This window comes from Ictalurus furcatus, chromosome 17 (genome assembly GCF_023375685.1).
Source record: "Ictalurus furcatus strain D&B chromosome 17, Billie_1.0, whole genome shotgun sequence".
Taxonomy (NCBI): Eukaryota; Metazoa; Chordata; class Actinopteri; order Siluriformes; family Ictaluridae; genus Ictalurus; species Ictalurus furcatus.
In genome coordinates, this window is record NC_071271.1 from 24375075 (window position 1) to 24398604 (window position 23530).

The following is a 23530-nucleotide window of genomic DNA, read 5'->3' on the forward strand; positions in this document are numbered from 1 at the left end:
TGAAACGTGACAGTTATGAGCGTGAGTAATATAATCACCAATGGTTGCTTGAAGCATTAATCCCGTTTTACACCAGTAGACATAATCCTGATTTGTCAGCATCATTTGCATTACGCTCATATGTTTCTCAGTACACTACATTCCTTATTCGATTCAACTTAGTTTTATTTGTATATCGCGTTTAACAGTGGACACTGTCCCAAAGCAGCTTTACATAAATAAATAAATATATATATATATATATATATATTTAGAATATAAATGTTAAATTTATGAATTTGTGCCTAATGAGCACGCCAGAGGCGACAGTGGCAAGAAAAAACTCCCCGAGATGCTATGAGGAAGAAACCTTGAGAGGAACCTGACTCAGAAGGGAACCCGTCTTCATCTGGGTGACAACGGACCGTGCGATTATAAATAAATCCCTTCTATAAATGTTCTAATGCTACATGGTTAAATAGTGCATTTGTGTAACCTGAAAAATTCATTATAGTTTTTACATGAAGTTTGTTTTGATGAACCTCTCCACTGATCACTGATTGAGGCTTGAGTGCAAAACTGTTTGTGGTAGTTGCAGTGTTGAGGCTATTATAGCAATTGTAGTCGTGGCCGTCATAGCATAACCGTTCACATGAATCGAGGTCCAATCCTCAGCAATCCCAATGACCTCCAGGCTGCACCATGTGGGGCCATCCTCAGCAGCAGCACATAACTTGCAACTGATGAGAAGTCCAACGAGAAGTAGGGCATCAGGATGGATCAGGCAGGTCCGGAGAGCAGAAGGTTCAGGATCACTGGTATCTCATGTGTAGCTCGACAGAAAGAAAGAGGGAGAGAGAGGGATCATTAGGTAATGGTTACTTTGCATGAGTGCTAGCAGGGACTCCGGGAAGACTAGCTATGACAGCATAACTAAAGGGAGAGCCAGAAGGTAACACAGACATGAGGGCTCCCTGGGACATAAGGGAGCCAGCCACCCCACCATCATTAAACCTTAGTGAATGTGTGAAAGTCGGGTGGGGGGGGTCAGCATCCAAACATCCCAGTTCACCACAACACTCTATACCTGTGATCCTCTAGATCTGCTCCCTTACCTAAAGAAAAACTATTCACAAAAAGCTTGACTAAACAAATATGTTTTCAGTCTGGACGTAAACACTGAGACTGTGTCTGAGTCCTGAACACTAATTGGAACTCTGTTCCATAACTGTGGGGCTTTATAGGATAAAGCTTTTCCTCCTGCTGTACCCTTCACTATTCAAGGTACCAACAAATAGCCTGCACCTTTTGATGGAAGTAGGCGTGGAGGATCATAAAAGACCAAAAGTTCACTCAGGTCCTGTTGCGTGAGACCGTTCAGTGTTTTATAGGTCAGTAGAAGTATTTTATAATCAATGTGAAATTTCACTGGAGTCAATGCAGTGTTGATAAGATCGGGGTGATGTGGTCGTATCTTCTGGTTCTAGTTAGGACTCTAGCAGCTGCATTCTGGACTAACTGGAACTTGTTTATGCTCCTACTGGAACATCCAGACAGTAAGGCGTTACAGTAATCTTATGAAAGCTAATCATGATTTACAATATAATGATTACTAGATAGGTACACTACAAAAATACAGCATGTAGGATATACTGTGCGACTGCATAGGTGATGGTTTTTCTGAAGTGATCACTGATTTGTCTGATCAACTGAGCGCCACAGAGGTCTGGTGTATTAAGACTGATTTACACCATACAAGTTTCAGCCTAGTTTTGTAAAAAAAGAAAAAAAAAAAATTCTCTCTGCTACGATGTTCATCTAAAAGCCACCAATAGGGGGGGTTAAGATATTAATCTGTATGTGTATCTGTTTAGTGCTAAATATTCCTCTTGGTATCTGTATTTGTATCTGAGTTAAACACAAAGTGGGCATGGCCTAAACCTGGCCTATTTTTCTTTTTCTTCTTCTTCTTCTTTTTTTTTTTAAAATAGTGTTGTTAAAAGGTTTTTTTTTTTATCCAGCTCATGCAGTTATTATTATTTTGTTTGTACTTTCCTGCAGTGTTTTCTAACAAATTTATTTGTTTCTGTTTTCCAAAATATATATATATAAAATACCAAGTAGCAGCATGACCCTGACCAGACAGTTACTAAGGATGACTATAACACTATAAATGGATCACTGTAAACACAATGTTTATGATAATGAACGTGGTCTTTCTTTGTCCAATGAGGATCACATCTGACAGTATATATGTATAGAACGGGACAAAATATCAAGCCTCGGGAACTCGAGATATAAAAATATATATACGTTTTTTCACATAAAATTCAACTAGTATTGAGATTAAAACAAAGCTGCTGTCTGAAAACTGAGTACAATGTGGGCAGAAATCAGTGGAGAATTAGAATAAACCAAACAACACAACATGGGTAAAGTGAGTGTGCCAGTTTCATATGAGATATTAAGTATCTCTATCGTCTGAACGAACAGTACGATATGTAATTGAAGATTTACATATTAAATATGAGAACCAGGTCAGAAGCGTTGAAATTCCACTGATTTTACGACAGTGGCGGTTCGCATCGGCTTCCTTTCAGCGAGCTTTAGAAATGACTGGAGCTTGAGAGCGTGCAAAATGTGTCGACACCCTTCTAACGAAGGCGGATTAGCCGTTTACAGAAGCCGAAATATGATGGGTCAAGGCGAGGAGGTGCTTTCACCGCAACTCCGGAGCTGTGTAATGAATGAATGACAGGAGAAGGGGAAACTGCCAGTCGGCTGCCGCGAAGCTCCACGGCACCCCTTGATCATCTTTGGCTGCCTCCCTCTCAACTCTGCCTGGAAAAGCTGCTTTTCCCCCCTCTCTCTCTACTTCTATGCTTTTTATTCAGCCTAATTTACACATTTAAGACATTTTTGTTTCCTGATTTGCAACCCCCTCTACTCTTTTTCAGTCTGTGAACCCACACTTGCAAGTTTGTCTCCTTCCCTCGCTCCGTCTTTGAGATCTCTCTCTCTCTCTCTCTCACTCTCGCTTTCTCTCTCTCTCTCTCTCTCTCACACACACACTTTCTGCATTCTCCGTCTGCCTTGGGGCAATGAGCTAATTTCAGGTTCCATAATTGCAGCGTGTTGTACACCTGCCTGCTATTAATTCTCCCCCGTCATTCACTCTCTCCGCTGCTTAATGAGATATTATTGTAATTGTTGTTATTATGGTGTTTGCCATAATTAACATGATTGATGTCGGTGCTAGGGGAGGGTTTATTTTGGCACTCCAATGGACAAGGGGATGTTTGTTTTCTTGGACGGGGACCTAGCCGAGGTGAAGAGATTGCTCATTCCTTTAGACGTTCGAAGGGATTTTGAGCAAAGGGGTAGGGTGGGGGGTGGGGGGTGTTGAGGGGGCGGGGCGCAGAGGGGTTGGGTGGGATGCCCAAGCTGATTTGGACCTACTAATTGTATTTAAGGGAAGAGAACTTGACCATTCGATTCAAATGCAGTCTTTCTGCTATTGGTATAGATACAAAAGGGAGTAAAGGCAAGTAGGCCCCAAATCTTTCCTTTTAGCTGCTGGCAATCCAATTAGAACTTTAATAGGGTCACATTAAGGGGTCTTCACGCTAGAATCTTTGTGTTTGCATGTAGACGTGCGAGGTTATGTATGTGTGGCTTGCAATTTTGTGAAGAGTGAACTCTTCAGTGTGTCCCTCTAGGGCAGCGGTTCTCAAAATGGGGTCTGTGGAACCCCAAGAGGCTGTGAAACTTAGCCAGGAGGTCCATAACACAACTAATTATCAAAGTTATTGTATTTTATTTTATTATTAAGTTATTCTCACTATTACCCTATGCCGTATCAATAGATCTGTACTTTGAGTGTCCGTTAAATTAATTTTGCTGTAAAAAAAAAAAAAAAAAAAAAGGGTCCCTGGCTGCAAAGAAAAACCCATGCTTTAGAGGAACCCTTAAAGATTTTCCTGTAGAAATCTTCCTCCTTTCAGAAAAGCATAAGAAAGTGAGAACCACTGTCCTTCCAAAGAATCCTTGACTATATATTTTTCTGAGATCATTTCATCGAATCTAATTCCAGAGCCTTTGAAAGTTCATTGCCTTGTTCCACTGGGGAAACAGTCAACCAGACAGAGTATAGGGTTCCAAGGAGAACCCCTTTGGAGAGCTAACAATCCTTAACTCACATGGATAACTCAAGCTAACTATCCTGAATCCTTAATCAGAAATCCATCCATCCATTCATTCATTCATGTTCAGTAACCAGTCCATTCAGGTGAGAGTTGCAGTAGATCCGACACCTTTCCCGGTAACACCGGGCACAAGTTTGGAGAATTCACTCCTGACGGGACACGGATCCATCACAGTTCATTGTAATCCGAGCTCAGAATCAAACCCAGGACTCTAGAGCTGTGAGGTGGCAGTGCTACCCAATGTGCCACCATTCCACTATTCTGAAAATCCCATTATTCTTAAGCCCAAGTTTGGCGACCTGTCATGATGAAATGGTAGGAGGTTGATCTGCACTCTTTAGTAAAAATTGAGAGTCTAAGTGATGTTTGGTTTGTCCCTCTCAGGGAACTCTTAATGGTTCTCTGCAGAATCCTACTACACGTATTTTTACTATCCAATAGAACCCCAAGAATCGTTCCTTTACAATGCCAGGAAAAGGAAAACCATTGAAGGAAACTAATTCTTGGAAATCCATCTGTGCATTTATTTGGTAGTCTGTGCGTGCTTTCAAACACACCTCGGTTACCTGCTATACCCCGTTAGCTGTTTTAATGGGCAGATGCCCCTCGAGAGCTCATTATGTTCCATAGTCTTGTCTGGAGCTGAGTGGAGCACGGTCTCTCTTTCACCTCTATTTTTCGTCACACACACATGTAGAGATACACACACCACCCCCACACGCCCTGCATACGCATTGCTCAAGCTAGTTCAAGCTAGGGTTCCTGGTGAAAATGAAATGCAGATGGTAAGCCAACCGATGTTAAGTATTTTTGGAAATTATGTGCAGGAATCCAAGTTTGGACTGAAAGCCCGATTTCCAAAACATACTTGCAAGCACAGCTCCAGGATCTCTCTCCTTGACGTGGCGCTTCAAAAGAAGCCGAGTCCTTTTGTCTGCGTTCTTCTCAGTCTGACAGCCGTTTAACGCCACACGACCTGCATCTTGAGTGGCACTGCCGTGGCTCTCCAATCCTGTTAAAGCCAATGATCAGCGTTCCTATGCATTCTGATGTATGTGAAGCTTTTCCCCATTTGGGGAAAGACCCAGCCAGTCTTGCTTTCAACTGCAGAGTGGGGCTCCTTTCATCCAGGCATCATGCTGTGAGGCCTAATCACGAAACCTTTACAATGATGAATACAGAGAGAACTTTCACAATTTGTTGACGAGAAAAATGAATGGATGGAATACAATACTGGAATGAGAAACAATGGTGAGTGAACTGCAATCAGTCAATACATTTTAGCATCATGAGGTCAGTGGAATTTTGTTTTTCCAAAGTATTTCAGTTCTCGTGTTGCTTCATCCATCCCTCTCTTCCTCTCTTCTAAAAATCAATGAAACGCCCAAGTGTATTCAGGCTTGTTCATAGGGATTAGAAAAGAAAAGGCTGAGCATAATGCCTAATAGGTGCTTTAGTAATTCCTGGGTTTTCATAGCTTAATCTGTTCTGAAAGGCCCAGCCAGGAGAAGAGAGGCCTGCAAATGGCCCTCAGTGTTAATGCGATGTGACTTCTGTACAATAAGGGCACTAGAGCTCCAGAAGTGCACTCAGCATAGCTACCTTTTCTTCTGTCTTCTTTCAGCCCTCTGAACCCGTTGTTTAAATGTTGCATAAGGCAGGGTGGATAAGCCTCCCCAGAATTCTCTTCCCATAATTTTAAGACCTCTTTTTAAGACTATTATTTTTCTGAGCTAGCAAGACGAGTCGATATAAGTAGCTGAGCTTGGGTCCTCTTTTGTTGCGACTCGGCAAATGGTTCGGCATAATCAGGAGCACTGTTGTGTATTAAACACACTCATAGCATGCCTCATTTCTCCTGTTTGGCTTTTGTAAGAGTATTGGTTTGCTCTTTTGGATGCCAAAGCACAAATACAATACAGACTTATTCAGGATGTTACATGTGGATGAATATGCAGCCTACCGGGTACCATGAGAACACAGTTTTATACCATATAGAAGATTTGGATTCTTAGAGAAAATGATTGCCCTGACCATTTACTTCCATAAATTAGAACCGGTTTTGAATTGATTGGCTAGTTACTATGGTACAAGAGGAAGAAAATATTTTCTGATCTACCATTATAGGGGAATAATCAGCTGCTATGGTAACAATAACTCCGCTTGATGTGATTAATTTCCCTTAACTGCATTCGTTTTATTCCTTACTTTAAACACATTCTGACTGGTTCTTGTTTTGTCGTTTGGTCCTTAGTTGGGTTAGCTGATCAAACACTTAGCAGCAACATTAGCTTGCACACATGCAGACATAGCAACATCACTACAACAGGCATAAACAATTCAGACCGTTTATTAAACATGCTACTTATGGGTTGGGTTTTGGTGAGTTAAAATCTATTAATAAGGACAACCCATGTGCTATAAGATTATTAATTTTTTTTCATTATTCATCATAAGCTGTTTATACTCTGTTTTGGAAAATATTGCTTATCTTTGTTGTATCATTGCCCCTTTTGTATAATCATAAACTGGCACATTCCTAATGTGCATGTTGCATACCAGTTCCTCTGAATTTCACAGCCTGGTGAGCTGCAAAATAAAGATCCCCCTAGTACGAGCCCTTTCCCCTCCAACAGTAACTCATTAATCAAGATCTGATTTCGGTGCAATAGTTCAATCAATGAGGAAATGCCTATGATCCAGCTTTAGGGAGCATTTACTCACACGAGCAATAAATCATTTTATGAACTGGCCGTCCTGCTTGCACTTTGTGAGTGCTCCTATTTCAGCCATTTCCTTTTCACATGGGAGAGAGACAGTGCGGGAGAGAGAAAGATAGAGAGAGGGATTGTTACCAGAGAATCCCCTTTAGCATTGTATTGGAACGTCCTCGCGGGATTTCATTTGAGAAGACAGCATGTCTTGGTCGTTCACTCGATCTATGCATTGTAGAAAGGATGTCTACTTTGTATTTTTTTTTTAAAAAAAGTAAAGTCATCCTTGGTGCTTTAGGAGCTAGTGTGGCTAGGTCGCTGACCTTGGAGAAAACGGCTTGCATTAATATGCTGTAATCCAGTGTAATTAGTCAACTAGCCACACGCCAAGCAGCTTGTCACAGCCTGTCAGCTTTGGCAGGCCTGCAAGATGGCCCACAGTCCCTACGGCCAGCAGGGACATGGACACTTCTGTCACCCATCTTTTCCTCCTTCTGGTCTTCAGTTGTGATCATTCAGTTATACCGTTTGCTTTAATTCATGCTCCAGTGGCTGAATTAAATCTGCTTTAGTAATACGTAATCTCTGACATGGAAATCCTAGTATTTTAAGGTGTCCTAATATGTACCTGCCCGACAACCATGACCACACAAACACCAACTGGAGTGTTTAGCAGAAAGCTCATTTTCTGTCCCAGGGAAAGACCTTCCCTGTCTTCATACACCTCATGGTGGGATGTGATATGCAAAACCCCAAATAATCGCACTAGCACAGTCAAAATAATTATGTCAGTAAGCCACGTCTCCTCCCACTTCCGCAAGCCTGCAGCAAGAGTGAGACATCTGCTGATGAGCAACGTCCAAAAGCTCCGCCTGTGCACGCTGCAGGATTAGCTGGAGTAAAACGATTTTAAACTATATAATTACAAGGGGATCAAGTGCAAATTATCTACTGCACTCAACAGCCAGATTACCTCTAGAAACCTCGCACAAGCCCCTCAGGGTAAAACCATCCTCCTAGCCTCACCAGTGAAGCTGGTGCTATGCTAGAAGAAGGACTCTTGTAAATCTGAGGACATGTGTGCCCTTAAGGTGTCAATAGAGATAGCCTCGTCTTTACACTGTTATAACCAGAGGGCTGATAGGCCATGCATGACAGGCAGAATTAAAAGAGGCTAGGCAAATGTGTAGCGCAATAAAGTGATCGTGAGGCTAGCGAGACGGGAGGGATAATAGATCCTTGTAGGGTACTACAGGGGCCGAGGCCGAGGACAGGTAGAAAGACAAGATTAATTGCAGAAGTGAGAGGCACTCATTGCTCATCAGGCAGCCCACTTTTCCCTTGGTTGCACACACCCACACACACTAACAAGCTTAAAGCTGTCCTCCGCGGTCTCACATACACTTTCATTGCTGGTTCCTTTGTCCGTCACTCTTTCCTTTTCTGGTCTCCTTTATTGTCGCTTTCTGTTTTGCTCACCAAAATCCCTGTCTCTGTATCTGTCTTGTTCCCCCTGTATCATTCTCTTTCTTGTCTCCAGTCACCAAGAACTGGAATGTGCTCTCTCTCTCTCTTTCCTTTTCTCTCTCCCCGTGACTGCTCTTACTGGAAGAGATTTCCCATCTTAAGCAGCAGGAGCCCCTGAGCAGCAGCCATTAGTGTGGGCTCACTGAAAACACCCTAAAGAAAATCAGGCTCAGTCTTCCAAGCTCCTTAACTCACACCCACTCAAGCTGTTTAGCTGGATCTATGCGTGGGTGGTTTTTTTTTTCTTCCTTATATGTGTGCATGCGAAATCTCTCTATGGTCCTGCATAATAGTGTAGTAGTAGATGTATTCATGTGTATTTTTATTATTTTATTATGTCCTTTTTTTTGCATAAAGAATGAACAGACGTTTGCAGGACTCCCTAATAAACGTGAACTTGAGAAAATAACTCATTGAAACACATCTGATATTTGAGACTGAAACACATTTGTGCACATTTGATATTTAAAGAAATACTTGCCTGTATATCGTCTATGGTCAGACCCTGCTGGCCATTTTGAGATAATTATATTGTGGCCCACATGGTGCATTTTCATCCTTTTTTAACACCTCGTTCTCGCACCACATCCGGAGCCCCATCACCCTGACACATGCTCTTATACCCTCTAAATGTATAGTGACAGTGATTATGCAAACCCGCATCTTCTTTCCGGTGATATCTGCTCAGGAAGACATTGTGCCTTTATTGCAGCTGAGATATGGACTCAGCTGCAAAGAATCTGAAGGAATTTTAAATTCCCTCATTTTCAGGCCTTAGAGCCAATGTCACGGACCGAGGGAGCTCAGATGGGAAAGGCGCCATTTGATTTTGAGGTGTTTGTCGTCTGGAATTTTAAAAAGGAGCCTAGTGAAAAGATTAGAAATTCTGGGGAAGTGTGTGGGCTTGGGATTAGTGCGATGCATTCAGGAAGGAATCAAACTGTTTGGTTTATTACAAAAGGAATAAAATATGACAGGAAACTAATCAACGAGGGGGTGCTGTGATGTGGCCTAATGCGGTGTGGAGTTACTTTTACCTCCCTGAAGTTGATTATTTTCCTATAACAGCACTACATAATACCCTCCATCCATCCATTTTCGGTACCGCTTATCCTACAGATGACAGAACGCAAGACCGAATCAATGGATGCAGCAGATTTTTTCAGCGTGCAAGAGGCCCTTTTTGAAAGGGAAAAACCGCGGTGGGAGAAGGAAGGGAGATTCTCCATGAACAAGGCTAATCAGGAATGGCTTGACATGATGTACTCCATCAGGGCGTATATCGAGAAGGAGCCTTCCAGCCAAGCGCTAACCATCTCCCATCCTCCCTCCCCTAATGTGGATCTCATTCAGCCTGCTGAGTCAACAGAGAATGTCGTTCATTCTCCCTGCTCGACTGAGGATGCCGCTCAGCAGTCCTGTTCAGCTGAGAACACCACTCAGCATCCTTGTTCAGTTAAGGATGCCGCTCAGTCTCCCTGTTCAGCTGAAGACGTTGCTCCACTTCCCGGTGTGGCCAAGAGCTCCACTTTGCTTCCGTGCTCCACCTTGCACATCACTATGCCAGGCTCCTCTTTGGACATCGCTCCACCTTCCTACTCCACTTAGGACGTTGCTCCGCCATCCTGCTCGGCTGAGGACGTCACTCTGCCAGCCTGCTCCACTGAGGACATCATTCTTCCTCCATGCTCCACTGAAGACTTTGCACCTTTTCTTTGCCTCGTGCTGTATGTCGCTCCCCCTTCCTGCTCCACGGAAGACATAGCTCCCCGCTCATACTTAGCGGAGGACATCACTCCCCCCTCTGGCCTTGTGGAGAACTTTGCTCCCCCCTCTGGCCTTGTGGAAAACTTCGCTCCCCCCTTCTGACCTCACGGTGAGCGTCACTCCCCCCTCAGGCTCCACCTTGGGCTGTGCAGTGGACTGCACAGTGTCCATCACTCCATTCTCAAGCCAGGCCGGGGATATCACGTCATCTCTCAGTGTGAGGTTATGAAGCAGAGAAGCAAAGCATGTGTTATAGTGCATTACAACATTAGAACAGATACTATAATGCGTTATATAAGACATATTATGAAGTCATATGCATATTATAATGTGTAGTGCATGTTATGTAAGATTGTATACATTTATTTATAATTCATTATGAATGCCAGTCATTGTCATGAGCTCCCAATTCACCTCTAGTGAGCCTCTTGTCTGTGGTCTTCACTAATCTTAATATCCTGCTGTAATTAAAGAACAAGTAAAGAGAATTATGTTCCTTTAAAGTAGAAAGCAGGGTTAAAAGGGTAGCCTTGACAAGAATACAGGGGTTATGTAAGCCAAACATGTTGATGTCAAGGGCACACGCACACACACAAATAAACACAGTGAGCAGCACAGACTAGTCACAGCTTGTCATCCTCTGCTACCTGTCCTCTAGTCAGGGGCCAACAACAAGCAACGATAAGCGTAGTGACACTGCACCTGTTCACAACCAACATATTTACTACTGAGTGCCATGCACTAGCTTGCATGCATGGCTTGTTGCCCCTCCAACACAACTCTCCATCACTTTAGCTGTCTACTTTGTGTATGCTGAGCATGTACGAGCCTCTGATACACACTGTGGCAGGGCTTTGTGCAGCTTAGTGACCTCCATCGTGTCAGAAACACCATGTGTACAGTCCAGACGAAGAAAAGAGATCAAAAATGAGAACCCAGCAAGTCAGATCTGGCTATCTTGTATATAATATCTGAACATCTTTGGAATAATTGTCCCCGCAGGAGACGTTTTAAAACATAATCATATAACTGCTTCGCAACTTTAGCATAGTCTTAGTATTGCGATATGTCAAACATTCAATTTAATGAAATTAATATGGTGTGCTTGAACAAGAAAGTGTGATGAGACAGCACTATAGAAAAGGGTCCTTGAGGGGTTCTTTGGATGGTCAGGAATTCTAGCTCTCTAAATGGGTTGTACCTTGAACATTTTTTTTTTAACAGGAAACCCCTTTGATGTAGAGTTCAGAACATTTTAGGGTTGACTCTAAGAGTTCTAAATGTACCCTTTATTTAAAGAGTGTAGAAATCGGTTTCCTAAGAATAAAATGAAAAATTTACATGCCACACCCCCTTTCTCTGATAACTGGTGTTATGTGGCCCGTATTTGCACATTGGAACATGATTGGCTCTTATATTTTATGATGTAATAACGTCTACTAATCACATGCTTAGTGAGATTCTCAGTAGGAAAACCATTGCCGTGGCAATTCTGGTGAAATTCAAATTCATTAAAATGATTTAATTATATATAAAAAAAGATACTATTTAAGATTGAATTGTAGTCACAAGCTTGCTGTATGATTGCCCAGATAATATTGTACATTGGCAAATAAGCTGAGGATAGGAATATTTTGATATCAGCTGCGGTGTTTTTGAACGCAGCATTTAATTAAAGTATCCTCCCTCTTCGCCTGGCTGCACCTCAGCGTCAGGTCATCTTTCAGAGCTTAAGCTCTGAGGCTTGGGCTGTTTTGGAAATGTTGGGGAATCTCAGCATTTCTCACTTGCCCGGGCACACGCACACACATTTTTCATCCTTTCTCCTCAGGGAGTAGTCACAATTCTTGGGCGAAACAGAAAACGCTCGTCTCTCACATCCTCTGCACACTTCTCGCTCTCTTCGCGAGCTCCCTTCATTGAGCTTTAACAGTGGAAGCCTATTAGACAAATCTGTGGACAGCCTGGCGGAGGTGCTGGAGATGGCAGGTTGTCAGTGCAACAGACGAGCCCCTTTATAAATATATCAGTCATGCTGGCTTCGGCCGCCGCTGAATTATATCCCCGTCCCAGTTCAGCACAAATTTGACATAGAGAAGGATTGCGCTCATTTCTCAGGGGGCCTGGTTTGAAAAATGGTGTCCGGTTTAAATATGACAGATTCCTTTGATGTATTTATCCCTGCCCCAGTGCTTTATATAGGCAGGAGTCCTCTGGGTGCATGGGGTCCTTTACAGAAAGGAAGAAGAAAGCAGATTTGATTCGGATGTCATTGTCTTTAGCACGGAAAGTGCTTTGTGGGGTTTTATTTGTTAGATCCCAGATCTCAGTAGGACCCCACTTTTTGTTTTAACCTAGATTCTAGCAAGGTGTAAAGTGTATTGTTGTGTTGCACCATTACAATGAACTATATCCTTATACCTTCTTCACTGCTTTCAAAAAAATCCAACCTGATGATAAAGCTGCAGTCATGGGGGTGTAGGGTGTGTGTGTGTGTGTGGGGGGGGCGGGGGGGGGGTATTTCATTTTGAATCTTTTTGGAACGCTAGCTATCCCTCTGAGCTAAGCGATATCATGATGAGCGCTGCGGGAGGAGAAAAAAAGAAGTGTAAATCTGGTTTTAAGCTAAAATGTCATTTCCCTCTATTTTAGTCCAAACTATACACAAGGAGTCCGTTTTCATTACTTTTGTGTTTTTTAATCCTGTATTTGTTACATAGTCAGGTATATGTTTTGTAATATCAGTCAAACCGAGTCATAACTAAGAATTAAAACACTTGGGGTGTGCTGTTATTGGGAAATAACATCAACGACATCAATGACAGGGTGGTGTGATGCCGCCTGATATGAAATGGCATGACTAGTACCACCTGAAGGTGATATTTCCCCGAAGTGTTTTATTCCTTTTACACCGCAGCAATATGTCAACAATTACAATTTATTAAATGAAAGAATGTCAGGTCATATTATTATCCATTTATAGTTACATTTAATGTTGCGGAAAGTCCGAGAAACAAGTTCGTTCCTGTTTATATCACTTACGTTGTAGCAGTAATTTCCTCATCGACTTCTCCTCTTATCTCTCTTGAAGTTTATAAGACAAACCAACCCAGCTTGTCATGTTACCGAGAAACAGCAAAGTATGAAGCGACCCTTTCCTGAAGATTTTATCACGGCTGAAAACTCGCAACTGACTGGTACAAAGCGCTGGACACTGGGGACCCAGGAGACCCCTTCTATAAATGTTAAATAAACATTTCTTAACAGAAAGCTTCACTATTTCACAAACGACATGTTTTTTCTTTGTAAGAATAATAACACTTTTATTTATTTATTTATTTATTTATTTATTTTAAATCCGTTTGTTGGACGGTTTAAATTCGAGTGTTCACCATACAAGTCCCTGTGACTGAGTTCTTACAATAATGTATTAGAGCATGTGCATTAATATAAACCTGTGATTTGCCCTACAGCTAAAACTACTGTCAGAGCTGCTGTTATATAAAATTAATCCACACTTTACCACACTGATTGTGGTATATAGTTCTCTTGCATTTTGTTCCATTACTGCATTGGCATTCTAGCTAGCTAACAATATACCAACAATAAGTGTACAGTAGCTTGTGTTTTCCCACAGCTGGATAGCTTACTGACTCTACACACACACGGTATATAGTATATAAATATATATTTATGGTTCTAGCCTGTATATGATGCTTATTTGTGAATGGTGACCGTATAACTTTGCGAAAACGCAATGCACACGGAATATGACTGCCACTAGGGGGCAAAATGTGGCACGCATTGAAAAAGCAAGATTACGTTCCATTCGCTTACGTTATTTTCCCCCCAAAAATACAACAATGTTTGTTGTTGTTGTTTTGTGGAAACATATTATAAGACAGTTGTCAAATTGGCATGAGCAAAAAAAAACATGAACAGCGCACACCAAGCAGCCACGTGGTTCCGTCCCAGGGATTGCTAGGGCTTCTGGGGCTAGCGTGATTAGATTGGGGCAGAATTCTCCAGCTGGCAGGCCTGTCTGGGACCTGGGGGCACTCGTCCCCGACACTCGTCACTACTCTGACACCTCTGACAGGCAGCGGACAGCCCAGCCAGACAGGTTCATTAAGCCCTGTTTCTTACAGCTGGGCCTCTCCCTCTCTCTCTCTCTCTCTCTCTCTCTCTCTCTCTCTCTCTCTCTCTCTCTCTCTTTCTCTCTCTTCTTTTCACTCCCCCTTTCCTTCTCCATGAGCAACAAAAAAGGGGGTTGTGGGTGAGGCCTGTGCTTTGTCAACCACCGCAGAGTCTACAGGGACACTGGCTCGTTGGGTTTTGAAGTGCCAGCTCTGATGTTGTGACATTTTTTTTTCTGATGTAGGCTTTCTTTTTCCTTTTCTCTTTTTTTTTTTTCTTCTCTGCCAACATCTTTTGTTGTTATCTAGCCCTTTGGCCTATGCTTTGTCAGAGGGAGAAAGGTGCAAACACACACTGCAGGAGGTGCAGACAGAAAAAACAAAGTCATGCTGTATGACTGCGCTCTTTCTGGATAATGTTTACGTACTGATTCTGTTAAGGGTCGTATTTCGAAATGCTTACAAGAGTTGTAGTCAGTAATGGTAAACAGACCAGTAAGAAATGTTACAATTCGATATGAGATGATTTGTCTTGCGTTTTTCATTTATCCTTAAAGGAATACTCCACTTCTATTTAATCGAATATCTATCTGAAGCACGCGTGTAATTACCCAGTGCTCCGTGAAGCCCAAACAAATCACTTATAATGCAAATAACAAATCATGAGATCAAACTTCTTATACCACGACGCTGTCGAGTTCTCCATTCTGATTGGTCGGAAGGTGTTTTATTTTTTTTTATTATTACAGGTTCATATTAACATGTTCGTTAAAATACGTAATCGTTTCTATAGTAACGGCGCGTTTACAGGAACTTCTATGGTGGACGATCCACGTAATCTAAGCCTGTTAAATAAATATTAAAAACTTGACGTTGATTCAGCATGTATGGAAGGATTCTCCAGTGCCAGCACTTTGTAACAGTTACGTATTTCCAGCCTGGGACAGACGACTTTGCATTTATCCGTGTCTCGGTATAATTTTTTTTTTTTGGTCTCCTTAACTTCAAGAGGGAGAAAAAAGAGAGGATAATGAGGAAACGACTTCTATACACAGCTTCTATACATAAACGATTGCATGCTTCAGACATTCCACCATATTAAATGTATCGAGAAATGGATAAAAATGACGGTGTCATTATTTAATGAATAAACAAACAAACAAACAAACAGATCATCTTAGCTGTGGCAAATTGCTGCGATATAAGAGGAATAAAACGCGTCATGATGCGCTGTTGTTGGAAAATGATCGACGCCGTTGCTTTATTTTCACATAACAGCATGCTTTATTGCTTACCTACTGAAGCTGTTCTTATATAGTTTTATTCCAGCACTCGTTCCAACGCTGGAGCAGTAAAAAAAATACTTCGCCTGAAATTGAGGCATTTCCGTGTTTATATGTGTCTGTTGGTAACAAAAATTCCACAAATTCTTTCCCTCTGCGCCATGTCTTAAAGGAAGAACCCGAGCTTCGTTTAGAAATCGTTTTTTTCTGAAGAATTCAACATGAAACATTTTGCGCTTTGTGTACGTAACTGCATTTAATCAGGAATAATAAAAAAAAAAAATATGTACAACGGCTCATCATTGTCTAAATAAAAAACAGGCACATTAACTGAATCCAAAGCCACACGATTTACAGTTGAGCCGAGCGGTTCTTTTTACTCAGCAATGGATCCTGGGATTTTTGCTCACATTCGCTCGCTTTCTATTTCCTGAGCACCGTAAACGATTGTCTGTTTGATCTGGGGACCATTTAGTTATCTCCCAACCACGAAAATGTAGAAATAACCCGGACAACACTGAGTGTACACTTAGAAACGGAAATTGCATAGGGAATATTGTACACGGAATATCATGGATCTGGTCTCGTGAAGAAATGAGGCTACAGGAATCGGAATTCTCTCTACTTGTGATCCACTGAATCTCCTTCGCAGGATAACTCTCTTTCCGCTTGACTCCGTGCTGCCCTCGCTATGGCAAATCCTGCCTGTTTGAGCAAGGGTCGATAAAGGTGTCAAGGAAAGCTTGATGCTGAGGCATTGTGTACGTGTGTGTGTGTGTGTGAGAGAGAGAGCGAGAGAGAGAGAGAGAGTTGAGGGGTTTGTTTGTGGTGAAGGGGGTTGATGTTTGATGGAGACGGGGAGCAGGAGGGCTGGAGGATGGAGCGTACTGCAGTGTAATCCAGCTTTAATTGAGCCCTGGAGACTCGCTTGTGCTGGAAAGCATGTCTGCATCGGCACCGAGCGCCGTTCCACGGAGAAATGAAGCAGGTCCAGGCCGGCTGGCAAACGCCTTCATTTCCTCTAAATGAGCAGTGGATGGGTGTTGGGGACGATACAGCCTGCTGGGGACTTCATATTCTGTTTTTCACTCTTACTGTACAAACAGTGCGTCCACTTTCACTTTACACATCAAGTTTCACTTCATCTCTGCATACAAGAAGAAGGCTTTCATGTCTGCGCCACCCGATCTGGAATCTGTTTGTGTGCTCAAGATGCACGTGTGTGTGTGTGTGTGTGTGTGTGTGTGTGATCAGAGAATGTACCACTCCAGTCTGAAATGAGTTGTTTGAGGAGGAGGTGGAGGAACAAGCGAAGGGGGCAGGAGCTTTATTTTCACCTGTCATGACGACTCTTGATCCTTTCCCCAGAAGGCCCTAAGGTTCTCTCAGGAGAGCCTCAGTAATGAATCCCTTTCTCAACCTGGTCCCGTGTGTGTGTATTGATTATTTACAGTCACATGACCTGAGGAAAGTAGCACAGCAGTAGAGGAAAACAATAGGCCGGTGTGTACCTCTTTATAGAAGAGTGCAGATTTTGATCCTCAAAGCCGGCAGGTATTATTGTCATGCTAATGCGTTTCTCATAACTCATAATAATATTCACAACGGCCACTCCTAAAACTACAGATCTGTTTAACCTGACAGAGTTTTCTAAAACTACAAAGCTAGCTAACACCACAGAGGGATTTTTTATTTTTTTTTTGAAAGTCTTATTTAATATCTTTATAATCTTCAAAGCTAGCTAGCTAGCTAGCTAGCTATCACACATCATTTGTTCAATCTAGCCAGCTAGCTAAGACGGACTATCCGGACAGGATTTCTGAAAGAAAATGTAACTCATAATACATATTCATAATGTCCACTGCTGAAGCTAGATAGCTAAATAACCTGACGGTATTTCCTAGACGATTTCACAATGTTAATGTTCACGAGCGTCATTGCTAAAGCCAGCCAGCTGGCTAACGTGAGCTAACATGCTAGATGTCTGGGAAGATTTTAAAGTCGCATGCATACGTGTTCACATTCATCGCACTCAAAGCTAAGCAGCTAGCTAACATGAGCGAACCTGACAGGATTTTTAACCAATAGATGTGATATGCGTTATTGCTATAGGTAGCCAACTAACTAACATAAGATCAGCTATCTAACGTAAACCTGGAAGGATTAATGACGTGATGTTAAAGTTTCGTTGGAGGATTTTAAAAGGGAAATGGCTAATGTAAGCTAACCTGACAGGATTCCTGAGTGAAATCTAACTTTTAATAAGTTCTACTACTCAGTAATGTTCGAAGGGCCACTATAAACTACTCAAACACGTTCCACCACGTTCCGGCTCAGGCTTCTCTTCTGGGACGTGAATTCAGCACCGAGTACGCAGTTAGCAAACATCCCTGAATAGTTGTGATCAGTGTCGATAAAGTAAAGTGCTCTGATATTTAATACCCAGTGGTGGGACTTTAGCTCGCTCTCCTGTCTGCATCTTTGTGCTTCGAGCAGGTGCTGGTGTACTCCGAAGGGCTGCATGGAAAATGGATGTTCAGCGAGATCCGAGCTGTGTTCGCCCGGCGCTATCTGCTGCAGAACACCGCACTGGAAGTCTTTATGGCCAACAGAAGTAAATCGTCCACCTTTCCAAGTTTTTACACAAAATGTGGGCCTGTCCTTAGAATAACGTGCAGTGTAAAAAATGAATCGGATTTAATGCTACCCGAGCAGGATTGCCCTAATCTTTCTGTGAGCTCAAACACTACTTTTTAGGTCTGCATTACACTGAATAACTTATAAACCACCGCAATAGGTGTCTTTTCAACATCCTCAAAAGGCATAGTCAAACTATTCACTTTGTCTGATGTCCCATTTATGCAAATTATGTCCTGATGTCCTTCTATCTTACAGCCTCAGTGATGTTTAACTTCCCTGACCAGCCCACTGTGAAGAAAGTGGTCTATAGTTTACCCCGTGTAGGTGTTGGCACAAGCTACGGACTCCCACAGGCCAGGTATGTCACTTCGCTGGACGTGTATCAAGTAACCTAATTTATATTTTACGTCCGACCACTTTAAAAGTTTGCAAATTTCAAACGTGCTGCCTGGTTAGGCCTAGTCACGTGCCTGAGAGACTCAAGTGCAGGTCGCGATGCTGTTATTATAGTCACAGTTGTCTGTTTATTTGTAGCTGAGTGGTACGTGACCCTGATTACCCTGAACTAGTTCATCTCTCCTCTAGGGTGAGACTCTAGACTAGATCTTTCAAAGGACTATTCAGTCTTATCAGATGGTCAGATACACATCATATGCGCTGTAGCTTGGCAAAATGTTATATTTAATTACAGGTATATCTTCAAATGGTAGGTTTTCCTGCACATTCAAGCGCACTCTAGTGATTTAACAGTGTCATGTTGCTAATCTGGTTGGGCTTCTCACTTCTCAAATATACGACAGTAGGGCAGCTGCAGATCACGTTTATTGTTAATGCACTCACTGTATTATGTTTTAATTGCTTTAGTGTTTGTTAGCCACGGATATTGTATAGTAGCTGCTGGACATATAGTGCGTATTTGTCGATATGAAGTTTTCTCAGGAGATTTTAAGTTAGTATTTAGCACTTATTTAACCCAATCAGTAAGTTTTCCAGTCTTCAGGACAGAGGACTGTATCAGTGGTTTATCAGTATATTAACAACCTGCATTTTGCATTTTGAGCGAGGGGGAAAAAAAAACCAACGACAAAACAAAAGCAAGCCTGAGGAGGAAAGTACTGTTATAACTGCTGTAATGTAAGTTAGACGATGTACAACATTACACGTAACTATAAAGAGATAAAAAAAATTGCGACGTGACGTTCTTTAATAAATAAATAATGTAATTTCTGCCAAACTACTGTGGTGTAAAAGGAATAAAGCACAATGTGACATGCTGTTTTAGGAAAAAATGTCAGCATACCCTGTTGGATTTTATTTTTTTGAAGTGATTTTGAAGGACGCTGCAGCTCCTGGAATTTTCTTCCTTCTTCATTCATTCCTTCATTCATAAATGATAATCATTTAAAGACAAAGTTAAAAAAAAAAAGAATATATATATATAAATATAAATACGCAGTGGGTAAAATTCCATGAATTGAATTTGAAAGGTGAGAATTTAAAGCTGTAATTAATAGGGCCTCTAATAATGCCTGCCGCTTGATCTCTGTCATGTCATTGCAGCTTTTTTTTTTTTTTTTTTTTTTTTCCGCACAGCATATGTCTTGGCTTCTCTTCAAACTGACACTATTAGCACTTTTCACTTCTGAAAAGCAGTTCATTCAGTCCCGGCCATGTTTTCATTAATCCCCACATGAAGGCACGGAGCAGCCTTGCATGTCTGAGAGTGTGACCGTGCCTGTTTATGTTCTCTTGTTTCTCTTGGTTCTGTATGTTTCTTCTGGCAAAACAGTTGCACATTCCACATTTCTTAGAGCCAAAATTCAGTGGAGCCAAAGCCAGTGGCAGGAAATGTGGAGGTCTGAGCTTCAGAAGTGTGTAACGCTGTTGTTTTTTGTTTTTTTTTAGGCGGATTTCCCTGGCCACGCCACGGCAGCTCTTCAAGTCCTCCAATATGACACAGCGCTGGCAGAGACGCGAGATCTCCAACTTCGAGTACCTTATGTTCCTAAATACTATTGCAGGTCAGAGTTTATTACACTCTTCATCAGACGTGGATCCTGAAATGGATCGTGAGGAATTGTTTTCTACGATGTGGCTGTGGTTGAGTGAAATACATGGTGTTTGATTAATGCTGTCATTGTGGCAGAACGGTTAGAATTCATTTCCCTGTGACTGGCAAATGACTTTATAATTAGGGAAACCGACACACTTTGAGCTCCTGCTAGCATCACTGTCTTGCTCTGCTGTTAGTATGTACACCGCTGGCACAGATGTTGGAAACGGTACATTTGGAGGTCCCCTGTCTGACTATTCCAGAATAAAACAAACACTCCAGTTAGCCAGCTGGCTAGCTTTTAGCAGGTGAGCTAAAATGTTTTCCAGGTTCTAATTTGCATAAGACATTTTAAATTTAGTAGTTTACTTTACTTAAGCCTAGTGAATATATTGTTATAACAACATATGAAAAATGGGGTAAAGGGGTAAACCTGCTTTATTCCTTCATGCCTCATTCATAAAATCAAATTAATCTCTCCTGAATTTCGTACTGGTGGTCCATTAAAACATATCATAAAGACTCATTACGAACAAACAATACAACACTATATAATGATTTTGCATTCGTTCCTGATTTAATACAGCCGCTTTCATTGCAAATTATTTCACTCACAGCAACTCGAGTGAAAAGTCGAACCTTTGAAATCCTCACATGCACTTTGAGAGTTTCTCTGTATTCAGTACGTCTTCTTTTTTGCTGTAATGACGGCGTGGACTCGAGCTGGCGTGGACTCCACACGTTTGTGTGAAACTTTCTGATCCGTCTGAGATCGAATCCACCGGAGTGTCGTCACGTGAACACGCGCTTCGACAGGAGAGATTAGACTTGAGGGGAAATCTGAGCTTTTGTATAAAGCGGGTTAACATGGCCAATAAATAGCACGTATTTGCTTACAGTTTAAATCGGGACCTAGAAATCTAGACCAGACCCAGACCTAGTGCGGAATCTTGAATATTAAATATTCACGAAATTGAACATGTACTTTCTTTGTTTTAGATATTTCAAAGTTGGAAAACCTTCGGTTTATTTCCAATTTTAGATGAAAATAAATAAATAAATAAATAAGGGGTACATTCGCCTCACACCTCCAGGGTCGGGGGTTCGATTCCCACCGTGGCCCTGTGTGTGTGGAGTTTGCATGTTCTCCCCGTGCTGCGGGGGTTTCCTCCGGGTACTCCGGTTTCCTCCCCCAGTCCAAAGACATGCATGGTAGGCTGATTGGCGTGTCCAAAGTGTCCGTAGTGTATGAATGGGTGTGTGAGTGTGTGTGTGATCGTGCCCTGCGATGGACTGACACCCTGTCCGGGGTGTACCCCGCCTTGTGCCCCATGCTCCCTGGGATAGACTCCAGGTTCCCTGTGACCCTGAAAAGGATGGATGGATGGATAAATAAATAAGTCTCACATTCGCACTCTGGGCTCAGGCTTTTGGACCTCACTGTACTGTATGTGTATATACTGTATACGTGTGTACATATTTTTTTTTTTCTAAGTGTGTTTTTATTCTATGGCTACGAATAACGTTTCATCTCATTATTTATTTAGGAAGTTGTCAGGTGCAAAGTTTCCCTCCTTTGATTCAGCGATCTGCTGTTTCCGAGAGTTCAGGAGCGGCGCGTTTTTCTTGATAATTAGTCGCACGGGGTGTGAACGTGTGCGTCAGCACAGTCGAGAGGTTCAGTTACGGACTCTCTAATGTGCACCAACTTCCTCGCGCACGCTCTTTTATACACCCTTTTTTTGTTTTGACACTGAAAAGTGTCATCCAGGCTCGCGCTGCATATTCATGCATATTTATATTTAGCTCTCGTGCTGCTCTGATACATTATTGTCAGCTAATTAGATGTAAGGCACGATGGGTACAGGGAGAAAATTCATTAAAAAACTGAAGTGGTAATGACCAGGGCTGACAGAGGTGTCAGTGAAGCCTGGGCATACAGACAGGCCCGAGAGAGGGGGTGTTAATGCAGAGCCTCTCTTCTCCTAATTAAACACCGTTTCACTGTTATTAACATCCTCCGCCCGGGCCTCGGTGCTGTCAGCTCTCTTTTCCTCTCTTCTTCTCGGTTCTGACCCGCTCCACCGTGTACTTGACCCGAGTAATCAAAGCTCGGCTGAAACGCACGGCACACACATTCACCTCGATGAACGAAGGTCACTGGGATTTGGTCAGCATCAGTGCTGGGCTGTCGGCTAAATGCCACCGGAGTTAGTACACACATTAAGTGGTTAAGGTCATTGTGCTGAATAGCAAAATGATGTCTATACAAGCGATATAAGCTATATAACTTCATCTGACGTCACAAAGCAAGCCATGCCATTTAAAATACTTTTTTTTTTTAAGAATCTTTCAACAGTGTATGATTATTAACGATATTTAAAACGATGTTGTGAAAGGAAATGCGCATTGTTTACACCGCAGTACAGTTCGCGAACTGTTTACAAATAACAGGGACACGAATGGACGCTTCTGGTTGGTCAACCCGAAAATGGCTCCATCTCGCACCATAAACGGCCCCCTTGAGGAACCCAATGAACCTCTTCAGAAATGTATCCTATAGAACGCCTTTAAATATCAAGAACCATTAACCATCCAAATAGCCCTGGAGGAGCCCCTTTGTAAAGTAGGATTGTTTCCTGTGTGATAATTTGCGTATAATAAAAGTGATGCCTTGCAGTTTTATGATGCCGTCGAGCCGTGCATTTAACCCTTAATACTGACTGTAAACTATAATCCAGCCTCCTGACTGCCGATGGACTTCTGCGTCTTTTTAATCCAGTTTCTGATTGTAAGGTTCGGAAGTATTATGTAAAATCCAATCTTGCACTCGAACGTTTTCTTCCATCATTTGGAGGACATCTTCAAAATGACAAACTTTCTCACAAACCATTTTTTTTTGACCAGTCTTTAATAACTATTGGCCTCAGTAGTGGGAGATTCAGACTCCTGGCTATTTTATATTTTATCTTCATTCATTTGACATCTAATTAGATCACAGGATGCCGTATTAATCCCTCATGACCTCGAGTTGCATTAACAGCTCAGGATTACTGAAGGATTCCTCAGGAGAAAAGACATGAGGTACGAACTATATATCACAACAGCAGAATATAACAACGGGTGTTAAGGATTTTTAACTACAAACCTCGGTAGTGATTTTATAATTGCCCGTATCTATTACGTCAGTGTGATAATTGGTGCGGAATGTGTGATGCGTGCCTTC

The 23530-nt window shown here is 42.1% G+C and overlaps 1 protein-coding gene across 1 annotated transcript in view; it reads left to right on the forward strand.

Annotated features, from left to right (window-relative positions):
- The window catches only part of LOC128621104 (neurobeachin-like), a 129433-nt gene that overhangs the window by 22370 nt on the left and 83533 nt on the right, over positions 1–23530 (forward strand). Inside the window, exons 3-5 of the mRNA XM_053646593.1 lie at positions 18108–18225; positions 18507–18609; positions 20157–20272. Coding sequence (XP_053502568.1) covers positions 18108–18225; positions 18507–18609; positions 20157–20272 — 337 coding nt within the window. The remainder of the gene's footprint in view (positions 1–18107; positions 18226–18506; positions 18610–20156; positions 20273–23530) is intronic.